This window comes from Lepidochelys olivacea (assembly GCF_965140295.1).
Source record: "Lepidochelys olivacea isolate rLepOli2 genome assembly, chromosome: 2".
Classification (NCBI taxonomy): Eukaryota; Metazoa; Chordata; order Testudines; family Cheloniidae; genus Lepidochelys; species Lepidochelys olivacea.
Genome location: NC_140412.1, coordinates 10,389,989 through 10,404,189, shown reverse-complemented (window position 1 = coordinate 10,404,189; position 14,201 = coordinate 10,389,989). Strand labels below are relative to the sequence as shown.

The 14,201-nt window shown below is 41.6% G+C and overlaps 1 protein-coding gene across 2 annotated transcripts in view; it reads right to left on the bottom strand.

The window, feature by feature from the left end:
* TRAPPC9 (trafficking protein particle complex subunit 9) overlaps positions 1 to 14,201 on the bottom strand; it is an 832,591-nt gene that overhangs the window by 771,485 nt on the left and 46,905 nt on the right. For both annotated transcript variants that reach the window (XM_084622016.1, XM_084622015.1), the window contains exons 7-9: positions 13,321 to 13,446; positions 11,111 to 11,327; positions 2,413 to 2,556 (exon numbers count right to left, since the gene is read on the bottom strand). In XM_084622016.1, the coding sequence (XP_084478142.1) occupies positions 2,413 to 2,556; positions 11,111 to 11,327; positions 13,321 to 13,446 (487 nt within the window). The remainder of the gene's footprint in view (positions 1 to 2,412; positions 2,557 to 11,110; positions 11,328 to 13,320; positions 13,447 to 14,201) is intronic.

The following is a 14,201-nucleotide window of genomic DNA, read 5'->3' as shown; positions in this document are numbered from 1 at the left end:
GGTTCTTAATTTACAATTCTGTCTTAATGCAAAGCAACTAGCACTTTGAACATTCTATATATTGGGGATGTGGAAGAATTTAGTTCTCTGTTAGGGCTAATAAGGGTTCAGCAAGAAAGGATTTAGATAGGGCTTTGGAATTCAGGGATCTGCAAGAGAGATCTAACTTATCTGACACGGACTCTCAGAGTCTCAAAAATCACCTAAGGGACATCAAGGTGAGTCATAACACTACAAAAGCATGGGGGAGGCTGGGATTTGCCCAGTCAAAGTATGACAGACTTGCTTAGTGTAGGTGCCACTTTCTTCACAGGGAAGGGAGTTACCTCATGAAAGGAAACTTCAGTTCATGGCAATGTCCAAGAGCATGTATTGTTTGGATTCCCCTGGTGATATGGCATCCCATTAATTCAAGATTGCATTAGTTACATCCACAGAACAGCTCAGAATAGCAGCCTGACAGTTATTCTGATCAGTGGTGGCATCCAATTACATAAAAGGAAGCCCCTGTTGGGAAGGATAGTTTAGGGCTGGGATGATTTAGTTGGGGATTGGTCCTGCTTTGAGCAGGGGATTGGACTAGATGACCTCCTGAGGTCTCTTCCAACCCTGATATTCTATGAGGGGTATGTGCTAAACTCTTCATGTTTATCCCTTCCTTCAGGATCATGTGAACAGGTCACAGGAGTTGGTGACTGGCCATGCCAGCAAAATATTGTGCATCTGGCCAACAGGTAGGGTGGCCAGTTCCCCTTGGAAGCTCATTGCTGGATATCAGCAATGAGGCATCCCTGAGTCACTTTGAACAGAGGGGTGCTCTACAGGGAGCAAGTTAACAGGTCACAGTTAAGGCTAAGATTTTGTCATGGGTATTTTTAGTAAAAGTCATGGACATGTCACAGGCAATAAACAAAAATTCACGGAAGCAGTGACTTGTCTGACTTTTGCTGCTGCAGCTTCATGGTTTCCCCCACCACCTTGGTAGCTGGAAGCGCAGCAGGGCCCCCCTCCACCAACGGCAGCTGGGAACTGCAGGGTGACCATATTTCTCAAAGAGAAAATGGGACACCCCGAGCCACTCACCCGAGAGGTCCCCCTCCCCACGAGGCTGTCGCCCATCACTGGAACCCTGAGGAGGGCCCCCTCAGGAGACTGTCACCCGTACCTGGAACACTGCCAGGGCCCCGCTGGCTGCCAGCTCCAGAGTCCCGCAGTCCCTGGAGCTGAAGCAGAGAATGTCACGGAGGTCTCTGAAAGTCACGGATTCCATGACTTCCATGACCTCCGTGACATAAATGTAGCCTTAGTCATAGTCAACGTTTGAGCCTACTGGCATTGAACCAAAACATCCAAGCAACCAGTTTCCCAGAGATTCACAGCTGGGTTTCAGGGACTAGGTGAATCTGAGTTGGCGTGGCAAAAGGTGCATGTTCTGGGACCAGCTAATGCCCTTTTTATACTCTAGCAGCCAGAAAAAAAGCCATGAGGAAGTATTATAGTACACCTGGGTAAAAACTATTTAGATTTTGTTATTGGGTTTATTAAATCATCAGGGCACAGAGAGATTTAAATGAGATCTAGGACCTTTTCCTGGGAGTGACTGAAATGCTGCAGTAGAGGGAATGCTGGGTTGATGCCAGGCCTCCATGGGTTGACAAGGCCAGAAGATGTGTGAAACATCTGAAATTCAGAGGATTGGTGAATTTGGTGGATTACACAGCAAAATAAAAATAAAAGAATAAAATAAAATAAAACCTGGTACCAGAGTTATCCAGGGACAATGGGATACACCTCTTCAACCAGAGAGCAGATATTTTTAACTGACATTAGGAAGGGAACTATTAACTATCCAGGAACTCAAATGGGGGTTGAGGGGATGAAGCAAAACTAATTGCTGATGCCTCTCTGTGTCCAGTACAGTAATTGTTAAAGAAGGGAGACAGTTCTCTGATTAACAGGAGTTGGAAATGGATTTAGCTGAAGGCATTCCATAAGGAAGCTGGGAAAAGGGGATTGAATCTCCTGTCACCAGGTATAATGTGGTGATCACACCCATTTTTTAGCCCATTCCTGAACCCTAATACAAGGAGAGGGGAGCAGGGTCTCTATAATGGACTGGGACCAGGGTGGGAAGGGCTCTCAGCAGCCCTCCCAAATAGGTGAAAACAATTCAGGAAGAAATGGTGACCTGTATTGTTCAATTTATTGCTGAGTATTCCCAGATATGTTAAGCATATAAAGTTACAGCCTAATTAACACATCCATTGCATCTCACCTTTCTTCTGTGCTCCTGGGACAAAGTTTTCACTCAATCCCCTCTAGAACTTGTTTAATACATTTCAAAGCATTAATATCACATCACATCTTCACTATCATACAGAAAAATGTAATTTACATTTTAAAAAATCCTACCTTGATCAGAGAGAAAATCCAGCATGGTTTGGAGAAGGAAGGACAAGTGTCGGACAGAAAGAGCAGGGTTTCCCATTCTTCTTGAAGCATACACTAACTCATGAAGCAAACGCATTTGCACTGCAGCCCATCCTTTATGAGTTCCTATAAAATAAACAGGAAATCACTTGTTACATTTTTAATAAAACCTAAAAGTAGCTTTAAAATATTATTAAATTTGGTTCTTCTACGGACCCTAAATAAGCAATTTATTGGTGTTTATATAAAAGCTGAAGATTAAAAAACACCCCAGATTTTAACTTTAAAAAAGTGCTAGGTATAATGGAGGAGTGTGGTTTTGTTTTTTTCTTTGTACCAGAACAAACTTACATGTCAAATATTTAAAAAATTAAAATTTCATTTCATACCCTCTTCCAAATTGCAAAGATAAATGTACTGTGTAGTGGAAGAGGAAGTTACTTGTCTTGTAATAACTGGACTTTCTTCAAGATGTGTAGTCCCTATCTGTATCGCACTGTTGGTGTGCACATCCGCTCATGTGACTAGAGTTGGAGAATTCTTGCAAGTAGTTTCCGTCAGTCTGCACACGTACCCTTGCCCTCCCTTGTGTTTCCAACTGAGGGCATAAAGGGCAGACTAAATGCCTCTCCAGTTCCTTCTCTGCCACAAATCTAATAAAGATTCAAAGCAGAGGGGAAGGAGAATGCATAGTGGAATACAGATAGTGACCACATATCTCAAAGACTCTCCAGCTACCACAACGTAAGTAACTTCCTCTTCTTCTGCAAGTGCTGGTCCCTATGTGTATTCCACTATGGGTGAATGATGAGCAGTACTCAAGTAGAAGGAAGGTGCAAGGATGCAGACAGCAGAGCCATTTGGAGGATCACTGTCCCAAAGGATGTGTCAGCGGAGGAGTTCTGCACTAGAGCATACCATCTCGCAAACACGTGGCTGGAACTTCAGGTACTTGCCCTGCAAATGTCAAGTAAAGGCACTTCCAGAAGTGACGCCACTGAAGTTTCTTGTGCTCTTGTAAAATGAGACCTCATCCAATGAAGGAGAGGAAGATTCAACAACTTGTAGTGGAGCAGGATACAACCTGAGGTCCATTTAGAGATCCTCTTGGAAGATATAGCTTGACCTCGCACTCATTCTGCCATAGCAAAAAAATTTACTGATTTTCTCCTTTGCAGGTTGAAGGTAGGAATGTGACAACATTGAGAGAATGAAGTCTCCCCTCCTCCTAGATGTATGCAGTTTTGGAAAAAAACCACAAGTGGATTGGTTGGTTTAATGAAACTCCAAAACTACTTTTGGGGTGAAGTTCAGATGTAGTCATAACATATGTCCCTATGGAATATAGAGTATTCCAGATCTGTCATCATGGGTACCAGCTCACCTACTCTCCTGGCTGAGGTGATGGCCCGCAAGAAATGCAACTTTAAGTGAAAAATGAGACATGGAACATATAGCTATGGTTCAAAGGGAGGCTTAATGAGTGACGAAAGTACAAGTTTTACGTCCCAATGAGGAGCAGGTTTCCTTACTAGTGGGAAGATTCTGATAAGGTCCTTCAAATATCCATTAGTCAATGCATGAGTGAAAATTGAATAACCATCTGATGGTGGATATCACATGATTGCTGCCAGGTAGACTTATATAGAACTGAGGGAAAGCCCAGAAATTCTGAGAGAAAGAGGACTGTCCAAAATAAAGGGAATATCTGCTGACTCAGGAGATGTGCTGCTGCTGTGCACAAATGGAAAAATGCTTCCACTCGGCTGAATAGTATTATTTTTCTGCTATTAAAGATGGTTTATAAAGCTTCAGAGCAGGAATGTTCCAGTGTTGATACCCATCAAATACCAAAACATGAGATGAAGTGCTTCAGGGTTTGGATGGTTGATCCTGCCCTTCAAAAAATCAGGAAAGGACTGGATGCTTATTGGAGAACAAGCTGACATTTGTAAGAGATTCAGGAACCAAAACTGTCTGGGCCAACTGAGGGCAATAAGAATGACATGCCTTGTCCTAACAAATTTTCCAAAAGACCTGAAATAGAAGAAGGAAGGAAAGAAAGGCACAGCTCTGCTGCTCTCTCCAGGGGAGAAGGAGAATATCGCCCTGAGAGTATAGTCGTAGAGCTCTTGTGGAACAGTATATGTAGCATTTCTTGTTCATTTGGGAGGTAAATAGGCTCCAATTGGGGAATTCCCCATTGACCAAAGATGTTATTCATTACTGAATTGCACAATTTCCACTCATGATCAATGGTGAAATGCCTGCTGAGGGTGCTACCAACACTGCCTGAAAGTGACCTGCTGACCAGGTGGTTCGATTCTTGATGCACAAACTCCTAATGGCAATCGCTTCTACACACAGAGGATGGATCTCCGGCCTCCTTGTTTGATAGTTAATGTAAAAGAAGGCTGTCATATTGTTTGATATTACAAGGACATGGCTGGATTGAATAAATTGCAGAAAAACCAAGCAAGCTTCTGCCTGAAGTTCCAAAAAGTTTGTGAAACCTGGCCTCTAAGGGAGTCAAAGTGCCCTGAGCCACATGGCTGTCCATGTGTATTCCACAGCATAAAAGAGGAGTCTGTAATGATCATCTTGTCTGGCAAGGAGGGTGGGAAGGGGATACCCACGTATACCCGATGGGGATCTTTCCACCGCATTAGAGAAAACGTTACTCTGGAAGGTATTCATGCTGTGTTTGGTTGGTGAATACATTGGCATCATGCATAAAGGCAACGTAGGTGGAGTCTGGCACACAGGGTAACATAAGCACATGAAGCCATGTGCCTCAAGGAGGGAAAAAGACAAGTTCTGACTGGAGTTTGGGAGTTGTGCATAACCTGATCTATCAGGTAGCTCACAAATCAGAAGCCTGTTCCTTGGTAGGTAAGCTCTCTCTGTGACTGAATCTAGGGTGGTCATTAAGAAGTCTACAGTTTGCATCAGAGTGAGAATAAACTTTCCCAAGTTCCATATTGACATTTAGGGAAGAAAGTACTTGAAGCATTATTCAGGTCATCTCATAGGCTTCTTGACACATCCTGGCAATGAGAAGCCAAATCATTGAGATGAGGAAGATGGTGAAACCATTGCATCTGCAATGAGCTGCTATTATCACAAAGACCCTGGTAAAGACCTTGGGGGCAGTGACAAAGCTGAATGGGAGAACCCTGTATTGGAAATGGTCAGGAAACACTATGAATCTGAGAAAATGTCTGTGGGCGTGGTGAATATCCAAGTGAAAGTAAGTGTCCTTCATATCAACAGCTGTAAACCAAATGTCTTTTTCCAGGGATGGGATTATTGATACTAGAGTGACCATGCGAAATTTCAGTCTGCGAATGAAGCAGTTGAGATTGCAGAGATTGAGGATAGGTTTCCACCCTCCCTTCTTCTGCAGGACTAGGAAGCACATAGAGTAACAGCCTTTTCCTTGGTGTTGAAGAAATACCCACTGCTCTACTACTCCTTGCTGGAGGATCCCCTCAAGAGAATGATCCTTGAAGAGGGACAGGAATGAGGGTTTTGGAGGAGGGAAACTCAATCACTTAGCTGGATTGGACCATATCTAATACCCACTTGCCCATTATGTCGGCACTCCAGTTGTGGAAATAGTGTACTAAATGACCCCCCCAAAGGATACATGCAGATCAGGTAGTTGTTGTATCATTAAATAGTTGTAGCTCTCAAACGCCTGTCAAAAATATCTTCTTGATGTAGATGTGGGAGGTGCAGGGAAACGAGACTTCTGTACTCTTCTTATGAAGGCCACATACAGACCACTTTTAATAAACTGTTGAGTTCCCAGTCTATATTTGGAAGGCTGGCTGCAATACTTCCTTTTTGGGGAAGGAGCCAAGGTTGGCCCTGAAATCCTTCACAAATAAGTTAGGATTCATCTGTCTTTTTATGGACACAGTGGGCTTCATCAAAGGGCAAGCCCTCCAGGGTGTTCTGGACTTTCCTGGGTAATCCCAAAGCATGTGCTGTGAGTCATGGCTACATCACAATGGCCATTGACATCCACTTAGATGTGTCTATTGCTTCAATTGCCTGCTAAATGCCTGACATTTGTTCTACCTCTTTTCTTGTCCTCAGAGTAAATACAGAGCATATGAAGCACCTTGATGCTTTAAGGCAACTAACATCCTCATCAGAAACCAGTCAGACCTATACATCACTGAACAGAAGGATCTAGGCCCAAGGGATATGATAGAGGCCTAGAAAATCTTGATTGGTGTGGAGAAAGTGAATGAGGAAATGTTATTTACTCTTTCACATAACACAAGTACTAGGGGTCACCCAATGAAATTAATAGACAGCAGGTTTAAAAAAAAAAAAAAGGAAGTGCTTCACCCAATGCACAGTCAATCTGTGGACCTCTTTGCCAGTGGCTGTTGTGAAGGCCAAAACTATAAACAACGTTCAAAAAAAAAACTTGATAAGTTAATGGAGAATAGGTCCATCAACAGCCATTGGCCAGGATGGGCAGGGATGCAACACCATGCTCTGAGCATTCCTAACCTCTGCTTGCCAGAAGCTGGCAGTGGACAGAGGATGGATCACTTGATGATTGCCTGTTCTGTTCATTTCTCTCTGAATCAACTGGCATTGGCCACTGTCGGAAGACAGGATGTTGTGCTAAATGGACGAGGCTAATGTAAAACTTACACCTGTAAGAATAATAAGGTGATAAGTAACAATCAGCATAGATTTATCAACAACAAATTGTGTCAAAACCAAACTGATAACTTTCTTTGACAGGGTAACAAGCCTTGTGGATTGGGGGGAAAGCAACAGATGTGCTATATCTTGACTTTAGTAAAGCTTTTGATATGTCTCGCATGACCTTCTCATAAACAAACTAGGGAACTGCAACCTAGAAGGAACTACTATAAGGTGGTTGCAAAACTGGTTGAAAAACCCTTCCCAGAGAGTAGTTATCAATGGTTCACGGACAAGCTGGAAGGGCATAATGAGTGGGGTCCCGCAGAGATCAGTTCTGGGTCTAGTTCTGTTCAATATCTTCATCAATGGTTTAGATAATGCATAGAGAGTACACTTATAAAGTTTGCAGATAATACCAAGCTGGAAGGGGTTGCAATTACTTTGGAGGACAGGATGAAAATTCAAAAATTATCTGAACAAACTGAAGAAATGGTCTGAAGTAAATAGGATGAAATTCAATAAGGACAAATGCAAAGTACTTCACTTAGGAAGGAACAATCAGTTGCACACATACGAAATGGGAAATGATTGCCCAGGAAGGAGTACTGAGGAAAGGAATCTGGGGGTCATAGTGGACCACAAGCTAAATATGAGTTGACAGTATAACGCTGTTGCAAAAAAAGCGCGAACATCCTTCTGGGACGTATTAGCAGGAGTGTTCTAAGCAAGACATGAGAAGTAATTGCACTATAAGGTGGGTAGAAAGCTGGCTAAATTGTCGGGCTCAACGGGTAGTGATCAATGGCTCCATGTCTAGTTGGCAGCCGGTATCAAGTGGAGTGGCCCAGGGGTCGGTCCTGGGGCCGGTTTTATTCAATATCTTCATAAATGATCTGGAGGATGGTGTGGATTGCACTCTCAGCAAATTTGCGGATGATCCTAAACTGGGAGGAGTGGTAGATACGCTGGAGGGGAGGGATAGGATACAGAAGGACCTAGACAAATTGGAGGATTGGGCCAAAAGGAATCTGATGAGGTTCAATAAGGATAAGTGCAGGGTCCTGCACTTAGGACGGAAGAACCCAATGCACAGCTACAGACTAGGGACCGAATGGCTAGGCAGCAGTTCTGCGGAAAAGGACCTAGGGGTGACAGTGGACGAGAAGCTGGATATGAGTCAGCAGTGTGCCCTTGTTGCCAAGAAGGCCAATGGCATTTTGGGATGTATAAGTAGGGGCATAGCGAGCAGATCGAGGGACGTGATCGTTCCCCTCTATTCGACATTGGTGAGGCCTCATCTGGAGTACTGTGTCCAGTTTTGGGCCCCACACTTCAAGAAGGATGTGGATAAATTGGAGAGAGTCCAGCGAAGGGCAACAAAAATGATTAGGGGACTGGAACACATGAGTTATGAGGAGAGGCTGAGGGAGCTGGGATTGTTTAGCCTGCAGAAGAGAAGAATGAGGGGGGATTTGATAGCTGCTTTCAACTACCTGAAAGGGGGTTCCAAAGAGGATGGCTCTAGACTGTTCTCAATGGTAGCAGATGACAGAACGAGGAGTAATGGTCTCAAGTTGCAGTGGGGGAGGTTTAGATTGGATATTAGGAAAAACTTTTTCACTAAGAGGGTGGTGAAACACTGGAATGCGTTACCTAGGGAGGTGGTAGAATCTCCTTCCTTAGAGGTTTTTAAGGTCAGGCTTGACAAAGCCCTGGCTGGGATGATTTAACTGGGAATTGGTCCTGCTTTGAGCAGGGGGTTGGACTAGATGACATTCTGGGGTCCCTTCCAACCCTGATATTCTATGATTCTATGATTCTATGCTCTATTCCGTGCTGATTAGGCCTCGACTAGAGTATTGTGTTCAGTTTTGGGGACGACATTTCAGGAATGATGTGGACAAATTGGAGAGAGTCCAGAGAAGAGTGACAAAAATGCTTAAAGAGTCTAGAAAACATGACCTATAAAGGAAAATTGAAAAAATTGGGTTTGTTTAGTCGGGAAAAGAGAAGACAGAGTGGACTAACAGTTATCAAGTTTGTAAGAGGTGGTTACAAGAAGGAGGAAGAAAAATTGTTTTTCTTAACTTCTGAGGCTAGGACAAGAAGCAATGGGCTTAAATTGCAGCAAGGGCGGTTTAGGTTGGACACTAGGAAAAAATTCTTAATAGTCAGGGTTGTTAAACACTAGAATAAATTGCTTAGGGAGGTTGTGGAATCTCCCTCATTGGAGATTTTTAAGAGCAGGTTAGACAAACACCTGTCAGGAATGGTCTAGATAATACTTAATCCTGCCACGAGTGCAGGTGACAGGACCAGATGACCTCTCGAGATCCCTTCCAGTTCTATGATTCTTTATTTAAATGAATCAACATCACATGAAATATTCACAATTGTTCATTTCCAGGATAGAAACAACCGTAATTAAAAGCACTCATAAAATAAGAAGTACGTCCCTCGCTTTTTGTGTTACTGATCTAAATGTAGATCATACATTCAATGTATTTACTTTATTTTATTTCTGAAATGTCTAAAAAAACCATCTGAGATTTAATCTAAATCTGTTATGATGTAGTTTGAACGCATGGTCTCTTGTTCTGTCCTCTGTGGCAAGACAGAACAATTTTTCTCCATCTTTTTGATGGCAGCCTTTCAAGTATTTGAAGACTACTATCATGTCCCACTCAATCGCTTCTTTTCCAAACTAAACATACCCAGTTCTTCAGCCTTTGATCATCTTTGTCACTCTCCTCTGGAGCCTTTCTAGTTTCTCTACATCCTTTCTATATATCAGTGAACAAAATTAGACACAGGACCCTAGCTGAGGCCTAACCAGCACAGAATAGAGCAGTATTATCTTCTCCCATGTCTTGTGCGCTATGCCTCTGTTAATGCAACCCAAAACTGCATTTGCTTTTCTTGCAACAGTATCTCATTGTTGACTCATGTTGAGGCTGAGACCCACCACCGTTCACAGATCCTTCTCAGCAGTGCTATTTGCCAAACTAGTTTTCCCCAGTTCTGTACTTGTGCATTTTGTTTTTCTTCCCAAAGCGTAGCACCTGACATTTGTCTTTGTTGAATTTCATTTTCTTGTACGTAGCTAAGTGCTCTAATTTATCAAGATCACTTTGAATTTTAGCTTTATCCTACAGCGTTTGAAACCCTCCCTAGCTTTGTCTCATCTCCAAATTTGATCAGTATGCTCTCTATTTCTACATTCAGGTAATTAATAAAGGTGTTAAATAACAGAAACCAGAACAAACCCCTGTGGAACCCCACTGGAGACCTCCTTCCCATCTAATATCATTCCATTAATAGTTACTCTTTGTTTATGTATCCACTTATGGTAGTTCTACCGAGCCCACATTTCTCTAACTTACTTATGAGAATGTCATGTGGGACTGTCGAAAGTCTTGCTAAAATCCTGGTATATTATTATGTCCACTACATTCACCCATACACTAAACCAGTTACCTTGTTAAAGAAGGAAATCAAGCTGGTTTGGCATTTGTTCTCAGTAAATCCATGCTGATTGCTAGTGATCACTCCTTCATCCTCCAGGTATTTGCAAACTGAACATTTTATACATTGCTCTAGTAGCTTCCCAGGTATCAAAAACAGGCTGACTGGTCTATAGTTCCCTGGCTCCTCCTTTTTCCTCTTTTTAAAGATTACATTAGCCCTTCTCCAGTCTTCCAGGACCTCTCCTGTCATCCATGAGTTTGCAAATAATATTGCAAGTGACTCCAAGATTTCTTCAGTTAATTCCTCATTTCTAATACATTTTATTTAAGAGATTTAAGAATAGTTTGACAGGCTACTGTCATTCCTAGATATGATCAGAATTTCATATTTATTGAACAAACAGCAGCAGTCTTAGCAAAGATAAAGATGTTTCTTTCTAGAATTTCTGGCATCAGACTGAAGTGGGTGCAGGAGTTGTTTTCAATGCAACTTAGTTACAGTAATGCAAAAAACAGCAGTCTGAGCCACAGAAACTTACCTTTGCTGAAGTCCTTTGGATCCAGAGACAGACTGTAACCAGGAAGTGTCTCCAAAAGCAGTTTGTAGCAGGCCCGCCAACCCGGCTCTGATATGCTAGGTGCCACACATTGCATTGCTGCTACACGCTTGAAGAACGCAGACTTTCGGTGAAATCCAATGCGTTCATACAATTCAGAGAGAATGCTGTAACGCTGGATTTTTTCTTCTTCAGAAAGCTGAAATGTAAAAAAGGAGAAAAAAGAGCAAAGAACTTTTTATGTTGCTAAAATGTTAAAAACGTAACACAAAAATACCTAGAAAATATATCAAAGACAATGAAGGAGCCAGCATTGTAGACCCCAACGATCGTGCATATTATAAGCAAACAAGCAAATAATCTCTGGTCTTGGCCCCGTTAGCAGGTTTCTACATCTGCTCTAATGCCTGTTTTCTGAATTTTGTACTGAGACTTCACAGACTTGCATTTTCTAGTTTTTATATTAGCTGCACTTTATGTGACCTATAGTTTAGACCACTGGACTGGGACTCAGGAGACATGGGCTTTATTCCTGGCTCTGCAAGTCATTTGCCCCTCTATGCCTCAGTTTCCCCATCTGTAAAATGGAGATAATGATACTCATCTCCTTTGTAAAGCTTTGAGACCGATGGATGAAAATAATACCTAGCTCTGACATAGTACTTATATTAAAAGATGACATTTTAAGTTGCACTTCAGGAGTAATAGACTATAAGTGAAATTTTTATGTAGCGTTTTGTCATTTCAAAGGAACTCTAAGAAGTTAATGACAATGAAAAATACCCTGATCTGGTTGAAATAAAAGGGGAATTTTAGCTAGAGAGAATGTAGTTGCCCAAATTAGAATTTGGCTAGGAAGTCAAGATTGATGCTCCTAGCTTTGTGAAAAAATGCAAAAGATTTATATAACACAAAGCCAAAGAATTTCACCTAGTGATTTATGCCACAACTTCTCATTGAACTAGAGCATATTTTTTAGTAAGACATCCATCTTTATCTAAAAAGACTTCAAGTGATGGAGATAGAACTTACCATGGCAAGTGGTGCAAACTTCTGTTTAAACCTCACTGTTTAAAAAAATTGCCTTATTTTAGTCTACGTTTCTAGTTTCAACTTTCAGTCACTGGATCTTTTTATGCCTTCCTTGCTAGATTAAAGAGCTCTGCACTAATAGAAACCTTTAGTCCAGCATATACTTTTAGTTCTTTGTTATACATTTTCTAAACACAGAGGAAGACAGTCCTTTGTCTTCAGGGCACACAATCTGGAAATCATTCTCCAGAAGAACTTTTTCTATTCAGCCACTTGTTTAGTAGTTGACAGGACTCAGAATGTGGAGCATTCTGACGACAAATTGGCCTCTGCCCACTTGACAAGCAAAAATGACTCCGTGCTTTGACCTCTGAACATACTCCCTCCACTAGTACAGTAATAGAGATTCACCTAGTCAGCTGTCCTGCAGGGAAGGACTCTGCATCCCTTCTGCAAGCGACAGTTGAATGAAGTGATCATTGCCATTGTACCAACCTGTTAAGGATGTGTTTTCTACACATAACTACAGGCTGGAAGTGCCAAGCGTGAAATATTCCACAAGTTCCAGGATATATTCATAGAATAATTTCTCTTTCAAGGATCACATTGTCTGAGCGGACAATTTGTCCGATTGAGGATCACTGCAAGACCCTCACCATATGAAAGACTTATTCATGTAATGTGATATTTTCATGCTGGGCCTTACGTCTGGATTTCAGTGGTTTTATTTTTTTTTTAAAATAGTAAAATATACTGTATTGTACATATAATGTCCATACCTCATATAACAGACACAGCTGAGGAATAATAGGTATGATACAAATGATAATGTGGCCAATTTTCTCTAGCATAGCTTTCCAATAAGACCTTTGACACCTGGGCATTTCTAAGACACATTTATTCTTCACTTGAAGAGTATCACCAATAGTCTTCAATCTCATACACCAAGCATCCACATTTTAGATGGAGTTGTTAGTGTTTCTAACATGTTTTGAAATCATGGGATGTAAGCCACTAAAGAGGCGTAAAGCATTAGTTTTATGACAGAATAGCAAAACAAGGTTCCTAAATTCAAGGATTTTTCACCCCTTAATGATTTTTTCATTCTCAGTTTAATAAAATAAAAAAAACACACCACACACAACAGTTTATACACTCACCTGACGAAGGTTGATATAAACTGCATTCTGAAGAAACTCTGAAGCTTCCATGCTTCTTTTCTGTATTGCCAGGACTCTCACTGCCTTCACACAGGCTTCCAGCTCAATCACACCAGCATTTTTATACTTTAAAAGAGGAAACAAAAATAACTGAAGTGCAGAGGATATGCTCTGAGGACGCAGCCTAGACACAGAAATCTGGAAAGAGAGTCCAGTATGGCTGATGGATTTAAAATTTCCTTTTAGTCTCCATTTAATGATCAATCAAAAGAATATTTGCCTTTCCTATTTCTTCAGGTCTTCCCCGCCTCCTCCTTCACACGCTCCTGAGACTAATGTTCTAAATATTTGATTCCAGGAAAGGTACCATTACTTGCAACCCCTTCAATAAACTCAAGACACCTCTCAGAGATTGCACCAGTCAGCTTACACAGTAACATGTCTGTCATAAATATAAAAGGAAGGGTAAACACCTTTAAATCCCTCCTGGTCAGAGGAAAAACCCTTTCACCTGTAAAGGGTTAAGAAGCTAAGACAACCTCGCTGGCACCTGACCAAAATGACCAATGAGGAGACAAGATACTTTCAAAACGGGGGGGGGAAGAGGAGACAAAGGGTTCTCTCAGTGTCTGTGTTGTTTTTGCCGGGACCAGAGCAGGAATGTAGGTCAGAACTCCTGTAAAAAAAGTCAGTAAGCAATCTAGTTAGATATGCATTAGATTCTGTTTGGTTAAAAATGGCTGATAAAATAAGCTGTGCTGAATGGAATGTATATTCCTGTTTTTGTATCTTTTTGTAACTTAAGGTTTTGCCTAGAGGGATTCTCTGTGTTTTGAATCTGATTATCCTGTAAGGTATTTACCATCCTGATTTTACAGAGA